We start from the raw sequence: 22,528 nt of genomic DNA, 5'->3' as shown, positions 1-22,528 counted from the left end.
ATATATAGAACCATTTTAGAATGTTATAATTTCCAATGTTAGGATTTTAGAATTTAGTTTGAGGAACTAAGGACCTCTCTAAGAAAAGGTATTACCAAGGGAAATGATGCTGAGTTTGCAGTAGAATATTCTTCACTCAGGAGCCAAGGGGAGTTCTAAAAAAGGCTTAGCAGAGCGGGACTATGGAGTGTGTACCAAGGAGAAGAGACCAATTTATAAGCTATTGAGGAAGTTAGAGGGAGAGGAATTTGATTATATAAATCCTCAAGGAAAAAGAGGTGAACAGGCTGGGCAGTGGTAGTGCATGCCTTTAATCCCAGCACTTGGGAAGCAGAGGCAGGAGGATTTCTGAGTTCGAGGCCAGCCTGGTCTACAGAGTGAGTTCCAGGACAGCCAGGGCTATATAGAGAAACCCTGTCCAAAAAAAAAAAAAAAAAAAAGAAAAGAGAAAGAAAAAAAGAAAAGGCGAACAGGATAACACTGAGGGGTCTTCAGTCCAGGTACATCTCTAAGGCAAGGCAGAAGCCTCACAAGCTAACACAACCCCAGGAGCAGGTTTGGGTAGGAGTTCAAATCCGTACAGTTTTCAGTATAGTATAATTAAGAAGGTATTGCTACAAATCCATATGAATATTCTAGTAGGCAACAAGGAATGTGTCTAGAGGTAAATGTCAAAGAGAAGAGAGTGGAGCAAGGGAAGCCAGAATGTTCCTAAGATGCCCTTGGACACAGAGGAAGGAGAATATGTGAAGGAGACTAGAAACAAGAAAGTTGAGACAAAGGTGCAAATTTGAAAACCCAAGTATTGTACAAAAGCCCCAGGAGGTAACTCACTTTTCAAGTCTAGAGGGACTGAGGAAGACTAGAACCAAGAAGGCCCCAGTGGACTTGGTACTACCCAGGAGGGGATGGAGTCACCCAGAGTACTTTTACTCAACAACAATGAGGGCCTGAGCTGAAGACACACATTCAAGACAGGAAAGGCCTTGATACCCTATGGAATCAGAGAGTCCTATCCAACACTCTGTCTACTGTAGCCATGATTATCACCTGGTAGCTGCTACTGACATAGTTTTGAGTTAGGGGCGATACTGTTGCTTCTTCTGGTCCTTAGAGATAGTCAAGACTCTAGAAAATATTTCACAGCTGACACATATACCTAGTGTGGGCACTTCTTTTACAGGTTCCTGTGAATAGTCCTAGCTTCCCTCACAGGGCTAAAGCTCCTGACACAGCTGGCACCCTACTTCAGTATTTTATGCAAATGAAAAGTAACGCTGTTACACAGAGCCCTGGGGACCTTGTGCAGATGAGGAAGTCAGATCAAAATGTGAACTTCGGAGTCAAACAAATGTATTTGAATCTTGGTTCCACCCTCTGTAAACTAAGCAAGCTCAACCAAATTTAATTAACATCTCTGAGACTCACAGAGTCCCGATTTATATAGGCACACGATCAGTTACTGACAGTGAACTGAGTTTTAAAAAATGGAGATTCGGTTTCCTGAGACGTAGAGTAGTCTGGGAAGTAGTAAGATAATTATATGAAATGTTCAGAATCAATAAGATTCAGGTTATTACTATCTAAAAAAATCTACCTATCTTTCTTAAAGCTTTCTTCTTCCAAACAGAATAAAGAACTGGAAGTTTGGTACTCTGTGTAATTATGAAAAGGATATTTATAAAAATAAAATACTATCAAAATATCTAGTAATTAGAATACTGCTATAAAATAAATACAATAAAATTATTGCCAATTATTAAAATTATTACACAATCTGCACTGTGTTAAACCATGAGGCTTTCACAGGGATTGTTAAATTTTTTGGTTTGCAAAATAAATATTAGACTTGGGCTACAATATACCCTTGAAATAAAAGTGATATTCTATACCTTAAAATTAAGGACAAGGAAATGAGAACACCTCAACAAACTTATAAATTACTTTAGACAGATTTCTCACGAAGAAATGGAGGGGGGGTCTCTCTATGCTGCACAACTCAAGGATGAAGAGTGAAGCAATCAAAGAAGTATGAAAATCCAAAAAAAACAGAAAGCATTACAGAAATATCAGTTATACTGTGGTTCCTCAGTCTATAATCATCCCAATTAGTAGTAAAATATGTGACATTTCAACAGGAAGGGATGAATGTGTCTTGGAGGATATGAGGCAAACAAGGCAGAAAAGTCCAATAAGGGCAGAGGACAGAAGAACAGGGTCAGAGGAGCTGTCACGGATCCAGGTCATCCACAGAGCTGTTTGTGAAGTCATGCGTGGATGCCCAGGAGTCCAGCCTGCCAGGGTATAGAATGAATTGCCCAGAGCCTCAGCAGTCCATTTCCAGCCTGAGCTGAGACAGCAGTATCAATCACTAGCAGTAGGAAAGGGACTGGAGCAGTGACAGGCTCTTAGGCCAGGGAACTCTGCAGCACAAAGCAAGAACTGTTCCTTTTCTGGCAGCTCACTGTTGCGATCTATGCCTAAGCCAGCAAATGCGTGTGAGTCAGAGACTCTCATGCTCTGCGGTGACCCCAGCAGCCTCTCTTCCACTGACCATAATGATAACCTGCTGGATCTGGTTCTGGGCCTTGATGTGATTGGCTTATTTCTTTCTTTAGGGTAATCTTTATGCCTGGTAAGAGTGGACATATTCAAAGCTGTCTGCCTCTCTGTGCCTCTGTCTCTCTGTCTCTGTCTCTCTGTCTCTGTCTCTCTGTCTCTGTCTCCATCTTTATCTCTTTATTCTCACTCCAACTCTCTGCAACTATACTGAACATCCTGGTAAACTGCAATGAGTTTTTAAACTGATTAAAGTCAGCTTCATAATTAAAAAAAAAAAAAGGTTCAAAGGATAATAGGAATTGCCTCATAAGAAATTTGCAGATGAAGATGGATATATTTTCTTCTCTATTCTACAAGCAAAAGCTTTTATTATGCCAGGGTATTTCACTCTGGCTCATGTCCACTGCTGTCATAATGGGTTTCTGTTATATAAAGAGGCAATCACTCAATGAGGGCCATTCTAAATCAGTCCCATTAGAGGGACAACTGGGGAACTCCAGGGATTTGGGGAAAGGTGGGAAAGGAGAGAGCCAAAAAGAAAACAAGACACCAACAACACAATCAAAAGAAACAGGAAGGGCTGGAGAGGTGGCTCAGTGGTTAAGGGCACTGACTGCTCTCCTGAAGGTCCTGAGTTCAAATCCCAGCAAACACATGGTGGCTCACAACCATCCGTAATGAGATCTGACACCCTCTTCTGATGTGTCTGAAGACAGCTACAGTGTAGTTACATGTAATAATAAATTAATCTTAAAAAAAAAAAAAAGAAACAGGAAAATATATAAATAAGTAAATGTATCTTCTTGGTTTCTAGGCTGAGATGGAAGTGAATCTTTCAAAGGATGACAAAGTTGGCCTTAGTGATGCACAGGCCAGAAACTTAAAATATGAGAAAAAAGTAGAGTCAAAATTATTCTAGTGATATTGAATATATATAAATTCCACAATCCTCTGAAACAAATAGCCAACTTATACAAAAAACAGAATTATGCTGGGCATGGTGGCATAAACATTTAATCTCCACACATGGAAATGTAACTGATCCCTTTAAGTTCCAAATCAGCCTGGACCACAGAGTGAGTTTCAGGCCAGTTAGGGCCAGAGAGTGAGAAGTGAGACCCCGTCTTACAAACTACAACAAAAACAAGAATAGAGGAATGTCTGGAGTGGTTTAGCTAAGGTTACACACAAAATTCCAAAGCCACAGGTGACCAGGAGGTGGTAACTGAGACATAAAGAGACTGGAAACAGACATCTACGGTAAACCTGGGACAGAAAATCTAGTGCACGGGACACTGGGAGCACAGGTGAGAGCAAAGCCACTAGAAGACAAATAAAACTGAGCAATTGAGGAAAAGCCTTGCAGGCCACAATAGACCTAGTAGAAACTGGGGCAGAACTAATGTACACACTGGACTCGTCTTCCAGAATAGGGAGAATTTCAAATTACCCATGGAGTCAACAGCTTAGCTTCTCAGAATACATGAGGAGGCCAGGAGATACAAAGCTGTTTTCCTGAGTCAAGAGAGACTCAAGAATTCAATGCATAGCCCAGAACCCATGCAGGAAAGTCTTCTAGACAATCAAGCTCAGAGTAGCCAAACTCACTCTACCATCTATGTTTGTAGAGCCATAGCCTGGCAATGGTTTCTCTCTCTTTTTTTAATTGCATGAAATTAATAAAAAATAATATTTCTAAAGATTTATTTCTTTTTATAAATATGTGTATATGGTTTCAAAAGTTTATATGTTCCACATGCATGTAAGTGCCCGAGGAGCCAGGAGAAGGTGTTAGAGCTCATTGTGTGCCGAATTCTCTGCAAGAACAGTAAGGATTCTTCACTGCTGAGCCATCTCTCCATCCCCTGAAGGATAATGTTTTATGACATATAAAAAACTAAATTTGGCTTTCAGTGTCTATCAATAATTCTGCTAGAATGCCATCGCTCTCGCCTTCCTCCAGGAAATGGTATGCCTGCTTTTGAGCAATGATCATTAAGAAAGTGAAACTAGAAAGAAAGCCCAGCCACCAAAGCTTTGACTATTGTTAAGTGTGCTTCCTGGGAAAACCGAACAACCCTCACTTCCCAGCAGACTCCCAAAGTCCTTTAAAGGAATCGCGTGCATCAGGGCAAGCCAGTAATAACAGCAGCGAGAGGCAGCCAACTCTCTTTCGTTAGTGACTGGTTTTGTGATTTCATCTGGAGAGGGGGTTTTTGCTTTAAATAACACGACAGTCTATTAAGTGCTAAGCGTTTAAGAAACGTTCATCGGAGCAGAGCGGCATGGTCTATAATCCTAACAATCTGGAGACCTAAGTTCAAGGGCAGCCTGGGGAGGGAAAAAAAAAAACAAAACAAAACTATAACTTTAATTTATGGTTATGTTTTCTGAGATATCATTTAATCACTCCCCTGGAGGATGAGGAAGCAGCTAGCAGCTTTAGCTGTCCATCAGATAAAAGAGACCTTTCACTCTCCTGACAGGAGGACTCAAGCCCTCTATGGAGTGTGGGAAGCAGCAAGAAGCACAAAATGGACCCAGCCCAGAAAGCCAGCACCTTGGAAAATACGAGTAAAGGTTGAGGGACTACTTATGAAGGGTGGGTACAAGGAGGTATGCTAACCCCGCTCCCCGCTCCTCGATCCTCCTCATGAGCCAAAGCAGATAGAGTCCAAACCATTGCTCACGGGCTGCAATCTTCCATTAGGTGTGGCTCCGCCTTAGGCCCCTGTGACATTCAGATTAGTCTTTCTTGTGATTGCACAAAACAGGCATGTCACAAATCAAAGTTTATGTGGCTCTCTCAATTGTATTAGTAGGACTTTTTGTGACCTTTCTGAGTATCTAAATTTGAGCTTATAAAAATAAACAGGCCTGTGTGGTGACTCTACACCAGGGGCTATTTCAGAGATCAGTACAGAGGCAAATTCCTTCCTCCTGGGGTTTATATGCCACTGGGAGGAAAGCAAAGGAGAAATAACTATATAATAACATGGTACGTATAACACAGAAAAAGAATGGAAGCAAGGGGTTTAGTTAGGGATGCTCGGCTAGGCTAGGAGACAAGCTACCCCTTCATGATGAGCTAGGAGGTGCAGCCTTCATTCTTCCCCATCAGGGCGAGTTTAAGCACAGGCCTGCAGGGCAAGGCAGTGATATGAGGGGCGGGGAGAGAGCAATATGCTCAGGACAAGTGTGGGTACTGCCCTGCTGTGGCACTCAGTTCCAGCTAACGAAACCCAAGCTCTCCAGAGCGTGGAGAAGAATACCAGAGGAGGACCAGAAGATGGGAGGGCATGAATGGTAAGGGGAAAGGGCAGCAATTCACTGGGTTGGCCTCACTGGTCTCTGAGGACTCTGACTGTCTCGAGTGCTGTTGAAAGCCACAGGCATATTTCTGAGCAAAAGGGGACAGCGGTTACACTTTCAACAGTCATGGTCATCTTTTAAAATTAAACTGGACATTGTCACATCACTCTTAGGAAAATCTCCCCAAAGGAAAAGCAAATAACTGCATTTGCTGTCTCAGAAAAGTGATATTTTTTATATATATAAAATATAGATATAGGTATATATAAAATATATATAATATAAAATTATTTATATAATTTTATATATTATTATAATATAACATTAAAATATAATATATTAAAATTATATCATGTATACACATATACTATATATACATATACAGTGTGTGTATATGCATATATATGTATATATATATATACACACACACACACACATATATATATATATACGACAATAGAGAAGGCTGGCATCATCTTCTTGGTTTTCTTCTTTCCTGTGGTAGCTGCTTTGCTTGGTCTATCACAGCAACATGCCACTAATTCAGATGCACGAGTAAGGGTGAGTAAGAGTGGTTATGTGCTGCTCTGCTCTTACGGTTGCAGGCCTTTTGAAGTCCAGGTTTCACAGCCTTGGACCTAGTAACTAATGGCCATGATACACTGCTCAGTGCAGTGAAGAATGCCCCACAGCATGCTCCAAAGATGCCAGCAGAGTAATCCCAGTTGTTATACTAAAAAATTACTTCCACAATGTGTCCAATGTTCCAGAAAAAAAGGAGAAAGTGGAGGGACCAAAGTTCCTGAAGGCTGAAAAACAAATATAATTAGCTAAAAAAAAAATTAGACTAGCTGTTTCATATATAAAGTTTACTTTAAGCTTATCCAGAATGAAAATAATCTAAGAAACGTATGGTTACTGCTCTTTATAAAACCTTTTGTTAATTAGTTCTCCCATCTGTCTACAGTCCTTACTATAACCTAATTATCTTATAATGGTGGTGGGCTCGCCCACATTCACTGTCTGCTGTAACTGGTGGACTCAGAACATAAAGATTCGTACTCTCTATATTCCCATGCACTTCTACGTCATAGAAGTAAAACACAAATAGGCACACGAATTTAAACAACTGAGCCGATTTGAGATCGCCAATTAGCAAAGGCATGGATTAGAGAATGAATCTACTAAGCCACACTGTAAGTTAAGGTTCTGTTCGTGCGTTCCTTATCTCTACTGAGAATCTAGCTTTCAGTCTTGGCCCAGGAGGGACAATCATACCAGTCTCCACCCCTTCCAGTCTGAAGAGGAAAGTACAAAAGGTGAAAGCTCACAGATTCTGCCAAGAGGTCACAGATGAGAAGTTTAAACAGAGGTGTGTGTGTGTGTGTGTTTCTATGGTCCACTAAAAAGGGTATTTTTCCAGTCCTTAGTAATAAAAATTCAATCATATTGTTCACTCATCTAAATGTCTACTGTCTCACAATGTTGTTTCTCTCCTTTGAGCTCTATTAGACAGATGAACTGACTTCCGCAATTAGAAACCACAGGAAAATCACCCCTCCCAGTTGTCACAGTGTAACCACTGCCCAGGCCCTCCTAAGGTTACACCTGTAAAGACACAGCAGCATCTCTAATACTTTTGCCCTTGGCATCCGAGCTGCCACACTGTGAGTCAGGACCCAACACGCCTCCACATCTAGAATAAGTCCCAAAGGCGTTTCAAATGCTCTCTCTACACCACTTTCCCCTGATCCCAAACACCTTCACCTTTTACTACCAATGCATTTTTCTGAGAAATTGATCCTCTCTAAAACTTTATTAAATTCTTTAGTTTCTACAGATTCAAGATCAAATCCCTACCCTTGGGAGGTTGAACTTTTCCACTATTACTTCCAGTCCATCTCCATGGCCTAGAAGGCAGTCATTCCAGTTGGTTCTCTCCGGGAAGGATAGGAACCTTCACAGCTCCAAAGGTTAAGACTCTTAGCCTGTCTTCCCTGCTTCAGTGGCACCTTCATTATACAATGAATCTATATTGCAGTGTGGTTGCGTAAGTAACTATTGGCTCTCTGCTTGGATAAGGAACATGCCTTGGTCATCTTCATGGTCTTTTAGTACTTTAGCTGTAAGATAGTGACTTGGCTAACTAATGGACTCAGCCAAACCTACCCTATTCACCGAAACAGTTGACAACTCCGAAAACTATTTAGACAGTTTCATTCATTCATCTTTTGCTGCATTTGTACTGTGACTCACACAAACATAATTTTCTCTAATTCCAAAATCAAATGTGTACAGAAAACTCATCTAATGGTATCCAACAAACTATAAACAAAATAACGAGCAGGGTAAATTCTATTTTTTAGAAGTATTTAAAAAACATCTTCAGAGCTAATCAAAACACAATGTTGTTTCACAAAGTTAAAGGCATATAAAAATAAGTAAGATAAAAGTTGGGTTATAGTTTTTTTAATACATGTCCGACACAAATGAATGTAAATAAGCAAAACACTGATGCTGCAAAGATAATAACTATGAATATGCTTATGAAGCAATATTTATAGGATGTAAGATTCTTTTAGATAACTGTGAAAACAACAAACGGACCATTGGTTCCTCAGAATCATAGATGAAAGACAAACTCTTCAAAATAATATGCTCCCAAACCTCCCATCTTCCCGGATTTTCCAGCTATATTCAGTTCTTATTATTTTTAAAATATTTAGTGGATAAACTCATTACTACAAATCTAAAGTGGGAAAATTTTATAATTATAAAAGCTCTTAAATGTTATTAATATAAGCAAACTCTTACCAAACACTTTTTTTGGTCTACTCATGAGAAATAATTTAAATTACTGCTTAAGTGAAACACAAGAAAGAATACTTCAAGAGAGGACCTGAAGTCATTCCTTTGATTATTCCGCTGAATATTTCTATTTCCTTCAGTACAGGCCTTTGGTCTTTAAGCTAAGTGCTAAATGTAACTTTATATAAATTATTGAGAGTCATAAGTTCATGGTAAGTTAATTCAACCTGAATCTGATTTTGTTACACAATGCACTATGAATAAAATCCAAAGGCAAAGCAGTTTACCTACAGAGCATTTCTAAGAAAATAAAACCCCATACTTAAACTTATTAGTAATAAATGTATACAGCTACTTTTCCCAGTACAGCAACTTTTCTACCATAATAAAGGACAACTAGCAAGATGTACAAAACCAAACGGTATAGTCATATGCTAGAATACATTTTCAGAAATTATCTCAGCACTCTCGGATCAGCTGGCCACGGTGGCACACATCAGGCTGAGAGACTACCATAGGTTTCTGGCACTTTGTGAGGGGATTCCAGCTTGCCGTGGAGTAAAAACACGGCAGGGCAGAAGCACATCAGAGCGAGGAGAACAAGGAGAAACAGCTCAGTAAATGCTGAGTGTTGATGGAAGTCGTTACCCATTGAGTCTAAACCACACTGCTGCTGTGTAATGTAGGACATTTTTTTTCTCTATAACTTCACAAACAAGTCAACCATCTCTGTTTTTGTTTTTTGTTTTTTGGTTTTTTGAGGAGGAGAGGGGGGAGTAGTGGTGATATGTCTTGTGTTGTAGCCTAGGCTGCCCTCAAATGCACAATCATCCTTTGTCAGCCTCCTGAGTGCTGGGGTTAAGGCTACGTACTACCATGCCTGGCTAACTCCAACCACTTCTATGTAACTCAGTGAGCCTGGCTTTTTACAAAAATACAAAAGAAAAAAATCTTTATCTATGAAGGAACAAATAACTTCCCATTCAGATGAATAGATTACCAACTTAAAAGATTTTAGACTGCCATTGAATATATAACATTTAAATTCAGATTGCCTTTGTAACTAAATGGGCTGCATAAAAGTAATGATGAATTTCACTTTCAGTCAAGTACTATAAAAAGGCATAACGCATGTGTAATGCTGTGTAGACAAGGAAGAAAGGAAGGGAGGGACAAAGGGAGGGAGGGAGCAGAGAAGAAAGGAGGATAGAAGAAACTAAAGGAGGGAGGAAGGGAGGAAGGAGAAAGGGGAGGAGGAGAAGGAGGGAGGGAAGGAGATGGGAAGGTTGGGGCTGGGCAAGGGAGTACATATAAAGAAGTTTGGAAAACATTTCTTTGTGAGAAGGAAAAGGTCTGTTTTTCACATTTGTTGGAATAAGATAATCAATTATTTAGACAGTAATATACTATAGGAAACAATTTAGCCTTCACACCAAATAATCAAGATAAAAAGGTGGGATTTAATCAAATAAAAGTTAAGCATAGAAAAAGAATGTTTTGCTTTTTATACTAAATAATATGTGACTTTTTCCCCTGTCTGAAGGTGCTAGAGAAAGTAGCTAAGAAGTAAAAATTATTTCCTCTGTGTAAATAAAATGCTGTGACTAATTAGAATAATCAATAGTAAAGAAAGAAGTCAGGTGGAAAAACTGTGAAGTGTTACATTTTGGGATGTTGAACTTTCATCATCTGAGGGGGAAAAAAAGAAGGCTCTTGGGGTTTTATCATTTTTATTCGTTTTCTTACAGACCAATCCGGATTTACTCAACTCTGCCTGCCTTCTCTGTGTCACTTTCATTCAAAGAGTTCAAGGTTAGAAATCCTACAGTGATGGTAATTTATTCGTTGGTTGAGTAATGACAGTAACACTTCGGTGTGATAGTTACTGTCTCAGTGCATTGCTCCCCTGCAGAACCTGAGAATTCTGGAAGACCAGAACCGACAGAGAAGAATGGAAAACAGGATTTACAAGTTGGATGAAGTGATCTGCTACAACAGCAAAAAAACAGTAAAAACAAACAAAAGCGGTAATATTGTCTTGTGGGAATCTGAGGAAAGGTACATTTCAAAGACCAGGATGATGGAGGACACAGTCTACACTGCTCTCTTCCTGGGTGTGCTCAGGAATCGTCTGCAATTGTTTGCATGACAATTTAAGCATGACTTCCAAAGTCATATTATACAAATCAGGCCATTTTAACACAGTGACAAGCACATTCTCTTGATCTAACCCTAGAAAGTTCTTTTACAAAAGGCCCTGCCTTGGACCCCTGCACGCGGCCTTCGTAGGACAGTCTGTGGCTACAAGATCCTGTCAGTCATGGTACATGTTAGAATGTGAGAGCTAGGCATCTCACTTCTTCCCTATAATACACTAGTTCTGAGTAGAATCTGTCTTCCTCTCTAACTAGCATCTAACTTCTTTTTTGTTTGTTTGTTTTGTTTTAACAGGACAAGATCGATCTCCATATACCCAATTACCCTACATCAATTACAAGCAGAGAAGCAATCGCTCTGACATTATTGTTTACACACTCAAATGCATCATCTCTCCTGACTATTGCTTCATCTTTGTGACAGCCTAGGTCACTGCTAGCACAAGCTCACTAGCCTCCAGTCACTGTACTGAATGGGACAGTTCTCACAAAATAGATAAAGTGATTAAAAAATGCACACAGGGGAATGGTCAAAGTTAGCCATGCCTAAGGTTCATTATAAAAAGTCTGAAACATAAAACAAAAATTACAGACTATTTACACTGGTTTCTTAATTAACCATCATATTTTTTCCAAAATCATTCTTAAGTACACACATTATTTTACAGTAAAAAAAAACAAAAAACAAAAAAAAACCATGATTTTTAAAAAGCACTGAAATAATTTGTTGTTTCATAAAGTATCAGTGTGGGTCCAATTAAAATATTTCCCTTTAGGGAAAAAGAAAATAAAACAAGACATTTTAACTGTTGTAAGCTCTCAAGACTTGAATCTTTGGTGGTAGTGCCTTTAATCCTAAAACTGAGAGGCAATAGGAGATGAATTCCAGGCCAGCCTGCCTACATAGTGAATTTCAGATCATGCAGTGATATCCTATCTAAAAAGAAAAAGAAAGGAAGGAAGGAAGGAAGGAAGGAAGAAAGAAGAAAGAAAGAAAGAAAGAAAGAAAGAAAGAAAGAAAGAAAGAAAGAAAGAAAGAAAGAAAGGAGGGGGGAACAACTGTTAAAAATAGTGTCTGTGTTCTTGAAGTTTTAAAATATAACAGGTTTTAAATGATAAAATAAATAAGGCAGTACAAAAGAGCAAGTAATAAATAGAGGTTAAGGATCTTGAAAGACATTAGTAGCTGCAGAGCCATCCAGGGCCCTCTAGACTTCCCTGTGCAGCCTAGGGTCCCAGTGAATTCAGAAAGCTCTGCTCCCAGCACCCCCTGGCTACTCTCTCCTTCATAGTCATTCATCCATTCATTCATTCATTCATTCATTCATTCATTTGCTGTTGTTTTTGAGACAAGGTCTTACTATGTAGCTTTGCTGGCCTGGAATGCAGAGAAATTTGCCTCTGAGTGCTGGGATTAAAGGCCTGTGCCACCATGAGCTTTCTTGTTTGAGGCATCCTGTTTACTGGCTACTGATTACTGCCTGTGCCAGCCGCTAGTGCCCTTTGTAAATCACTGTTCTTCACAGATGTTAATACAATAGAATCAGAAAAGGTAATTTTGGGACCTTAAATTGAGTAGAGCAAAAACTCAATCACTCCCATTTCCTCCACTTAGAAAACAAGTGTTCGTGGAATTCAGTGGCAAGGTTCGGCCTTGGAGTCCTCCCCTTAGCTGTTCTTTCCCTGTGTCTGCCTCTTTCTACCCTCCCTCCTCCCTCATCCCTCCTCCCTCCCTCACCCCTTGTTTATTATGGCTAGCTCCAGCAGGCCACATGACCAGTTTCTTCTCACCTCCATTCAGAACGATGTGGCCCTGCCCATCTGTGTGCATCGAAATCCCTCAGTGGCACAGGGTAAGAAGTGCTAGCAACTGAGTGATAAAAGCATAGTTCTTTCCAACCTGGACCACCAGCCGCTGACAACTCCGAATTACACACACACAAACTGCGGCTCCACACACTGCCAAACATTGGCTATGTTTTTTCTTTCTTTTTTTTCCAATTTCCATTCAAGTTTCACATGAATATACATATATTTCTTACACTGTTTGTCTGTATAGAATTGCTACTCCTTGAAAAACTCTAGCTACAAATTTTAAAACCGTGTGATTGGTTTTTGTTGTTGTTGTTTTCTTTTTTGTTTTTTTTTTTTTGTTTTACTTTTACAACTTCTCTTCTAACTAGGTTATCCTTTCTATTTCAGAGGCATCCAGAGGAAAACTGATAGCTAATATGTCAGATTCCAAAACATTTAGTTACAATAAAGTGAATAACAGATAATCAGAAATTACCTAATTTCAATTTTTAAATTAAACTCAACATGATAACTCACTGGCTAACGTGCAATCTTCAGCACCACAGGAAACATGAAATGTTTATCTCATTACTATACTCATTCTACACACAAAAAAGGTTAAGCTTAGTTAATTGAAATTATAAAAAAAATTCACTCTTGCTTCACAAATTGTATCAAAAAAGGATGACTTAATAAGTATATATACATGAAAACTTCTGGATAAAATACAACCATGATCAAGAGACTAGAATCTATTTGTTATCAGTTGTAAATATACTAGTTACTGAAATGAATATTTTTACTGTAGTTCCATACAGAACACATAAGATATATTATTTAAGATATCTGAAAATATTTCCTCACCAATATTGGGGTGCTTCAAGAGACGGCAGATTCTAGCTTCCCTTTCCAGTTTCTGATGATCTGTTGAAAAGACAATAATAAAAATAAATTACAAGAAAGCCAAAAGTAATCAGTAAGTCGTAATAGGCAGAATACATACGACATCAAGCCTCTGTTCTTACTTATGCTTTCATTCCTTTGAAAAATGGTGATCATGTCAAGTTGCACTGAGGTGAAAACTGCCTAGTGTGGCTTTCTGTAGTTTGGATTGGCTTGGTGTTTGAGCTACAGAACGTAGCAGAACTCACAAGTGGAATGTTGAGCATGGTAGGGTTGGCATACAGCAGCAACCTCAAGTGAAAAGCATTGCATTTCCTTTAGTATTTGATTTTATTTGGGGGTTTTGAGTCTGCTAATTTTGTGAGGCAGATTCTCACTCTGTACTCCAGGCTGATCCTCCTGCCTCACTCAGCCTCTCGTGTGCTGAGATTTTGGATATTCATTACACCTGGAATCACTCAATGTGAGTAAATCGGTGCAGGATGAACATCTGGAGACAGAAATCCAAACGTTACCAGAGCTCATAGATGAGTGTCGTTTACCCCTAGGAACAAAGTGATTCCTCTGTGGTCAACTGTTCTGCATACAGTTGCGGGTCCACACTCCTGTTAGTGTTGTTCCTCAACAGTAGGAACTTGCAGAAATCTGCACCTCCTGCTCAGCTCTGCCTGCTTGCCATATTTCTCAAATGCATAAAATATGTAAGTACACTACATCTTCTCAGGAAAATAAAATAATGTGGAAAAGAGAGAATCCATTTTACATCTGACCTTACAAGTATGTAAAGAACATAGCTTGATTGGCTCTTCAAGTAAATATAAATATGGGCTTTAATAGCAAATCCAAACTTCACATATGTTTTTGTTGTTGTTTTAAGCTTAGGTGCAAAGTGAAATTTGAAAGCTTACAAATCAAATTTATGATCCCTATCAAACAAGGTATAAAAAAACAAAAACAGGTTCTACGGTTGAGCACCATTGCCTTGAGACATTCAAACTTCATCAACGCTCCTTGTCTATTTCTTCTGCATTCATGATACAACATATGTCAACACATGTTACCAGATGGTTTCCAAAAGGCAAATAGGATCTTAGTTTTGTTGAAAAATACATTTGACCTTACACATCTGTTGAGAGAAGTCCAGGAGGTCCACAGATCCATATTTTGAGAACTGTGAGTTCATAACTGTCAACCTCTATTGTGCTCTCCTGGAGTTTTGGAAAAAATAATTTGTGTACACGCATGTGTGTGTCTTCGTGTGTGCATGCACACTGGGAGAAAAGAAGTGTGTTCACAAAGTGGACACATTGCATAGAGAGGCCATCAGTACCTCTGGATTGCCAAATAGCAGTCTATACCACCTACAACAGTATATTTAGAAACTCTTCAAGCCTTGAACAAGTTCTAATTCTTAGCTATTTAACAATATACAAGTAAACACAAAGATTACACCAAATTTTTGGAAATGCACTTATTACCATTATCTTAAACAAGTAGTGTTTCAAGTGAAGCATATGGAAGACATATGCTTACAAGGATATGCAAAGAGATGCTAACCATGTGGCATATAAAGTATAAAATATGTGTAATTATATACTTATAAAGGAAGGAAAATGGGTAAGGACAAGAACTTTATAGCCAATAACTTTTATATAGTTTTAGCCATAGAGATAAAAATAATTACAGATTTACCTTTACTTATTTTTTAAATTTTTGTTTCTATGGCTAGCCTGAAGTTGCTATATAGAACAGGATGACCATAAATTTCTGGCTAACCATGAACTTCCAGTCATCCTCCTGCCTTGGCCTCTTAAACACTACAAAGAGAGGCACGTACCTCTACACTTATCTTACTAAATTTTATGCCAACAATAATTGGCAGAGCTGCTGCCTTGCAAATTCCATATCCTGAAGTTCTCATTCCCAGACCTTCAAAAGTGACTACAGTTGTAGAAAGAATGATTTAAAAGGTAATTAAAAGGTCAGCAGTGTGTGCTCTAATCCAGTATAGCTTGTGTCTATGCAAAAAGATAAACAAAACCAAAAAACACAGGACATCGGCACACATGCAAGAAAATTAGTGTGGAGAGAGGAGGACAGGATTGCTATCTACATGCCAAGGAGAGAAGTCATAGGCAAAACATGCCTCTGTAGGGGGAGGTGTTGTTTCCCTAGTTGGTTCTTGGTTTGTCAATAAAAAGGGCAGTAGCCAATTGCTGGGTAAAGGGTGAAGATAGGAATTCGGGGTACCAGGAGGAAGAAGAGACTGAAGGAAGGAGAAAGGGTTCTTTTTTCAGGCCAGGCTTTGGAACAAGGAGAAAGCAGCAGTCATGTAAGCTCTTGGGGAAATTAGAACCGGCAGCGTCCACCACCAGTGGTTAACCAAGAAGGTCTGCAGAGGCTGTCTGACATAGACTAGCTGATATAGGCTAGCTGATAAGGTTAGAGCAGGAGATTCTGCACCCAGCAACTGTGCTTTCTGACAAGTTCTAAGTTAATAAAGATGTCTAGTGGTTTTCTTCCACAGAGCTAAGGTGGGCAGAGAAAGAGAGGAGTCAGTAGAACTGCTGTGAACAGCAGTTCCTGGCTTTCCCTGATTGGAGCTTGGTTGCAATCAATCCTGAGCTAAGCTAGGAGGAACAGGCAAGTCTAGAGAGGGAGCCAATGGCAGCTCAGAGCTAGGCTGGGAACACTGGCCGAGGTCCTGAGAAAAGTGGAAACATATTTTTTGTTTTTTTGTTTTTTAAATTACATGCAATGCCTCTGACAACTTTGTTGTAGACATCAAACTTACAGAACTGGATAAAGCAGTAAATTTAGCCTGTGTACTTTATTATAGTGGCCCAAGCAAAATACTATAACCATGTACTAGCGTTCTATTATTATGTGTCAAACATCACAAGAGTAGAAGCAGAACACCATATATACTTGTTTTTGACGCTGGAATTAACAACACCTTGTGATCAAGGTGCCCATCATGGCTGGGAACTCAAAGGCTTCCAAGTTTGCATCTTGATTGGTACCATTCAGTTGTTGAAAGGCTGCTAAGCTGTGGGCCTCAATCCTTAGCTTGGCTGGAGCCACGCCTCAGTTCCCATCACTTAACCTTAGGTCAAAGCTACCATAGAATAGAGTCAGAGACATAAAGGGGAAGGTCATTCTCTCATTTAGCCTAAGCATGGAAGCTATGGTCCATGTCTGTCATCTTCTATTGGAGGGAAATAAGAAACTGGACTGGCTCTATTCTGATTCGGAAGGTCACAGACAGCAAGAGGTGAATGATGAGGGCTCCCCTGTGGTCTGTCCCCCACAGCTCACTTTCCAGCACTGCAGTTTTGCAGCTTTCACTCTGCGAGCAGCTTCACTGACATGTTTGCTCACACCCAGTCATGAATCTCTGGATCTCCCGTGAATCATCAGGCGTTCTGAACTCTCCTGGGTGCATGTTTTGACATTTCAAAAAGAAAAAAAAAAAAATGATGATATAACTAAATACTAGCTTTCACAAAAATGAGATTTTTATAATAATAGATATGCATATCACCTGGTGTGATTCAAATTCAACAGCAAGTTCACAATTTTACTTTTAGACAGAGTATGTGAATGAGGAGGAGGGCTTCTTTCAAAAGCACATGTCTGTATGTAGCCTGCTGAAGAGGTAAATTCATTATCCATTTAGTTTCCTTTACGTTTAAGCTGGTCAGCAACAAAACTCCTACATTCTACCTCGCTATTCCCAGCACTCACTACTGCAACAACAAAAGACAAGGGTACTTACAAAAGGCAGGAGACTCATGATACTATTTGAAAATTTTTGTTTATTGAGATACTGCCTCATGGAGCCCTGCTGACCTTATTTCACTATTGAGCTGAAGTTGATCTTGAACTTCTGATCCTCATACCACTTCCCAGTTGCTGGAATTTCAAGCATGTATCACTGTATACAGTTCATGTAGCTCTAGAGATGGAACTCAAGGCTGTGCAAAGAACAGGCAAGTACTGTATCAATTGAGCTATATCCCCTGAGCTGAAGATACTGCTACCCACAAGCCTGGAGATGAACATAAAACTATATTTTTTGTCATTTAATATTTATTAATGCATTCTAGCTATAACGGGTAGGCTTCATTCTTCCTGTGAAGCTAAAACTCATATTTTTATGAACAAAAATACAAGATTTGAGGCTGTAATTTTTCCAGGTTTGATGAAATGCATGACGTTAGCAACGAATGGTTGAAGAGCTGTCATAAATGGTGCTGTAAAAAAAAAAAAAAAAAAACAGTATTTTTATCCAATTGGGACATGGAGTCAGTGAGGGATAGTGTTACTAAGAACACAGGCCAGGTGGTGGCACACATCTTTAATCCCAGCACTTGAGAGACACATAGGCAGAAGAATCTCTGTGAGTTCAAGGACAGGCTGAACTACAGAGTGAGTTGCAGGACAGCTAAGGCTGCACAGAGAAATCCTGTCTCAGAGCTTGGCAATGGGAGAACATGGACCTCTGGATTGTAAAATAATTTCTGAGAATCTGAGGGAAAAAATATTCACCTTTTCAGCTGTAAGATACTATAAACAAAAATGAAAACTTGAAATTCAAACCTATTGAAGAAGTGGCTCCTTCACATGTTCAAAAATAAAATTTTAATATTATGCAAAATATCGGACCATACATGTGAGTGCCTAGCCCTCAACCACTTTGTCACCACAACAGGGGCATCATGAAAACTATACAGTGCAATAGCTTGCCTATCTGGCTCTGTCAAGAAATTAACTTCCACTAATAACAACATTCTGAGTTAAGTATTTGGTCCCCATTGCACAAATACCAAAATATTGAACTGTATGGGTAAGAGTTGTTATTGACTCTGTGCTTTGTGTCATCATTGTTACTAATGCCATCAATTGGTTATCATCCAGTACAGCCCCTGTGGGTCTTGGGTGGGACAATCCACAGTCCATACAGCAGAGCATCTTAGCAGAGTGTTGAGGGACAGCTGGGCAGAGGAAGAGCTGGGCCTTCTGTCATGATCAGTTACCATCTGTCTTACCAACACATGCACATACTTACATGCATGGCATAAACTGTATTCTTCAGTGAATGTATGGCTTGAGAAAGGCTGGAGTTTGCCACAGCCAAACGGGTTTCATCATCCCCACTTTGCCTCCACACAAAGAGAAGCGCACTTTTAAATAATTTTATACCAAATCTATAACACTGTGGATGTCTCACAAATCCGGTCCATGAAAACAAAGGTCTGAATATCTGCCTCCATCACCACTTTCTGTCCACCAGCTTTAGGCTGGGGAGCATTAGCGCCTGCATTCCCCTCGCTTGCTGCCCAGGTCCTCACCTTCTGAGACCCTGTGCTCTAGTCTGCGATCCATCTCTTGGGTCTGTTTGAGCTCAGGTTATCACTGCTCCTCTGGCTTCTGCATTTCAATGAGCCCAACTCCAATTCCAGTTCTGTCGCATTTGTTCAATTGCCAAGCAATCACAGGCTCAAGTGAGAGAAGACACCCCTAAGTCCTAGAGACTAAATGTGGCAAGTGAGCCCTTCCCAGAAGAGCAGGAGGCCTTAAACTACTTTAAATGTTGTACTGTTGCTAGTGGTCACTGCATGTCTTCCTACTTTTAAAGTTATGCTGTCTGACAGCAACCATTACAGTCAACCAGAATGAATCAAAATAGAGTCGTACAGCCCGGTCTCAACAGATACATCTGCTAAACACTTCTATACCGAAAGCTGGAGTACTATGTAAGAGGAGAAATCAGAAAGAAGAACCAGAGGATCAGACGTTTGCTAGGAAATTGTGTCTCCTACTACTGTCAAAAGCTGCACCATAAAGTCTCACCAACATGACACTGTGGATGAGCAAGGACAGTAACAGACATGCTAACACGAGACCGGAGAGCCTATGAAGCCTCAGCAAATGGTCAGCCCTGAAAACATACACACGAGGAACATTATACAGACTGATGGGGTTGCATTTGGGGATATGTGTCTATATGCATGTATATGTGTATTTGTAGGTATGGAAGTTAACTAATTAAGAAATTTAAGAAAAGAGAATAAATTTGAAAAAGAGAGAGGTGGGGATCTATTGGACAGTTTAGAGGATGGAAAGAGAAGAGGGGAAACGATATAATTATGATCTCAAAAAAAAAAAACAAGAATTAAAAAGTTTTGCTGTCCACGTGAACTGCTATAACTATCTTAACCATATATGGCAGTTTCAGATACACAAACTATACATTAAATAAATAGTTGGTGAATTTCAAATAAAAAGGGAAAAAAGATAGATGTTCTACTGAAATCCGTGAAGCAACGTGGTTATAAAAATATAAACCTGTTAGTTTAGAGAGATGCTATCTTAGAAACGGGACCATTGTACATGGCCTTACTCCTGGAAGTTCCAGAATTACATTCTGAACATACTTTCCTTATGAAAAAAAATATACCTCAGTAATTAAGGCACCACTCTGGAAAGAATATAAATGTTGTCAGTTTAAATGGGTCACATAAAAAAACACATCACTGAATAGGGATTTAAAGCCATCATATTCACCCAAGTAAAGGTTTTTTTTAAAAAAATCCATGAATGTTTTTCATTTTATCCTTCAATTGTGAATGTGTTACAACACAAATTTGAACTTTTAGCCATCTGATCTAGATTCTTTATGCTATTAGGTATCAGCAAAACCTTTTTATTTCTACTATCCGGTGACCGTGTCAGTGGCCCCTTACAGCGATACGGATGTTATTCTTCTTGCACTGAACATTCATTTCTCATGATTTAGAAGTGAAATCTTAATGTTTGCTCCGTGAGGGAAGATTATAGTAAACTAAAAGTGGGGTCTATCCAATATCAATTCCATGTAGATTAAATAAAAGCCATGTGTCCCTTGTGGAGATGTCTCCCCTGCCCCATACTTATTTCATAAGATTACTTTCATTTCTTTTAAAAAGGAGGGGCAGGGTAACAAACTGGCATTCAGCTTGATTTCACCTTACTTCTGCATGTTCTCCTCTGAACGAAAATGGCCCAACTCTAGATAATTGAAGGCCTATAAGGTCCCTGATGCTGTAGAAGAACCTTGAAAACGTTGTGAAAAGCCACCCAGAGAGCTGGAAAGATTCCTGGCTTCCTGGTAAACAAGAGTTGCTACCCTGGTTCTAGCTCTGAAGAACAACTGGATGTCCAAATGACTTGTGCTCAGTGTCCAGAACCTGACTTGGACTATCCTTTCTTCTATGTGCAGTTTTACTTGTAAGATTGGAAGCGTCTGCAGATAATTTCCCTTTTGCCTCAGTCACCTGACTGACTGTGTGACTTAGGAATTGTAGAATTTACATAGGAGGATTAACTTTCAATCCTTGAAGGCACAGCACAACTGTAGCTGACTACAGTTGAGAGAATATTCAATATCTTTCGTAAAGCAAGCTTTTAATGTTTCCAATGGAGAGAAATTATAAATCTCTGAGATGACAAATACACAAATTTGATCTTGATGATTACACATTGGATATATTATCAAAACATCACACTGAAGCCTATGAACATGTGTTAACTAAAAATAAAAGTATATTTTAAAACTATCCACCTAGAAAAGCTACAGGACATATGTAGCATCAGGTACTGCACATATGTTAAAGTAGGTTCTCTATGAACTACAGAGTCACCATCAACATGAATAGAAATGGGTGTGGTTGATTGATTTCAAGATAGACTACTAGAACTTGCACTAAAATCATACTCATTGCACCAGAGATAATGAAGATCGTTCATTTTACAGGTAATCCTAATACATTATGAAAATGAAATTTCACACAAATTATATGATTATGCTATCGAGAAAAAAGCCTTGAGAGATAGTGGGAGGACTACTGTTATTGTTCAAACAAAGATCAGATCTCAGAGCATCATTTAGTGGAGTGGAGTCAAAGCAGTGACGGGTCAGTGATGGGCAGGACAACCCCCTGACTTTGGCAGCTTAGGTCTGTGTAACCTTGTGTCAGGGCAAGGAGGAGGGACTTGGGTACTCCTGGATTTCTTTGTCCCTCTTTCCAATGTAGCCGCACTGAATTTTCCCCTGTTTTTTACTATTAAAACATGAGATAGACAAATCAAAACATTATAAAAAGGTATTCATGTTTACTAAATATTTTGCCTCCCAAACCAACCCCAAACCGGGAAAATATTTAGTCAATGTGTAATGCTTTTTTTAAAAATTTTTTAATTTTATTTTAATTAGGTATTTTCTTCATTTACATTTCCAATGCTATCCCAAAAGTCCCCCATACCCTATCCCCCATTCCCCTCCCCCCCCAACACACTCCCACTTCTTGGCTCTGGCATTCCCCTGTACTGGGGCATATAAAGTTTGCAAGACCAATGGGCCTCTCTTTCCACTGATGGCCCACTAGGCCATACTTCTCATTCTCGTGTCTAGAGACATGAGCTCAGGGGGGTACTGGTTAGTTCAGATTGTTGTTCCACCTATAGGGTTGCAGACACCTTTAGCTCCTTGGGTACTTTCTCTAGCTCCTCCATTGGGGCCCTGTGATCCATGCAATAGCTAGCTGACTGTGAGCATCCACTTCTGTGTTTGCTAGGCCCCAGCATAGCCTCACAAGAGACAGCTATATCAGGGAAATTATATTAGGCAAAATCTTGCTAGTGTGTGCAATGGTGTCAGTGTTTGGAGGCTGATTATGGGATGGATCCCTGGGTATGGCAGTCTCTAGATGGTCCATCCTTTCGTCTCAGCTCCAAAGTTTGTCTCTGTAACTCCTTCCATGGGTGTCTTGTTCCCAATTCTAAGAAGGGGCAAAGTGTCCACACTTTGGTCTTCCTTCTTCTTCTTAAGTTTCATGTGTTTTGCAAATTGTATCTTATATCTTGGGTATTCAAAGTTTCTGCAAATTGTATCTTACATCTTGGGTATTCTAAGTTTCTGGACTAATGTCCACTTATCAGTGAGTACATAT

The 22,528-nt window shown here is 39.5% G+C and overlaps 1 protein-coding gene across 22 annotated transcripts in view; it reads right to left on the bottom strand.

Moving 5' to 3' along the window:
- The window catches only part of Camk2d (calcium/calmodulin dependent protein kinase II delta), a 265,931-nt gene that overhangs the window by 152,242 nt on the left and 91,161 nt on the right, over positions 1-22,528 (bottom strand). For all 22 annotated transcript variants that reach the window (XM_021157632.1, XM_021157635.1, XM_021157634.1 and 19 more), the window contains exon 3: positions 13,497-13,556. In XM_021157632.1, the coding sequence (XP_021013291.1) occupies positions 13,497-13,556 (60 nt within the window). The remainder of the gene's footprint in view (positions 1-13,496; positions 13,557-22,528) is intronic.

This window comes from Mus caroli, chromosome 3 (genome assembly GCF_900094665.2).
Source record: "Mus caroli chromosome 3, CAROLI_EIJ_v1.1, whole genome shotgun sequence".
Lineage (NCBI taxonomy): Eukaryota > Metazoa > Chordata > Mammalia > Rodentia > Muridae > Mus > Mus caroli.
This window is presented reverse-complemented; position numbering and strand designations above follow the sequence as displayed.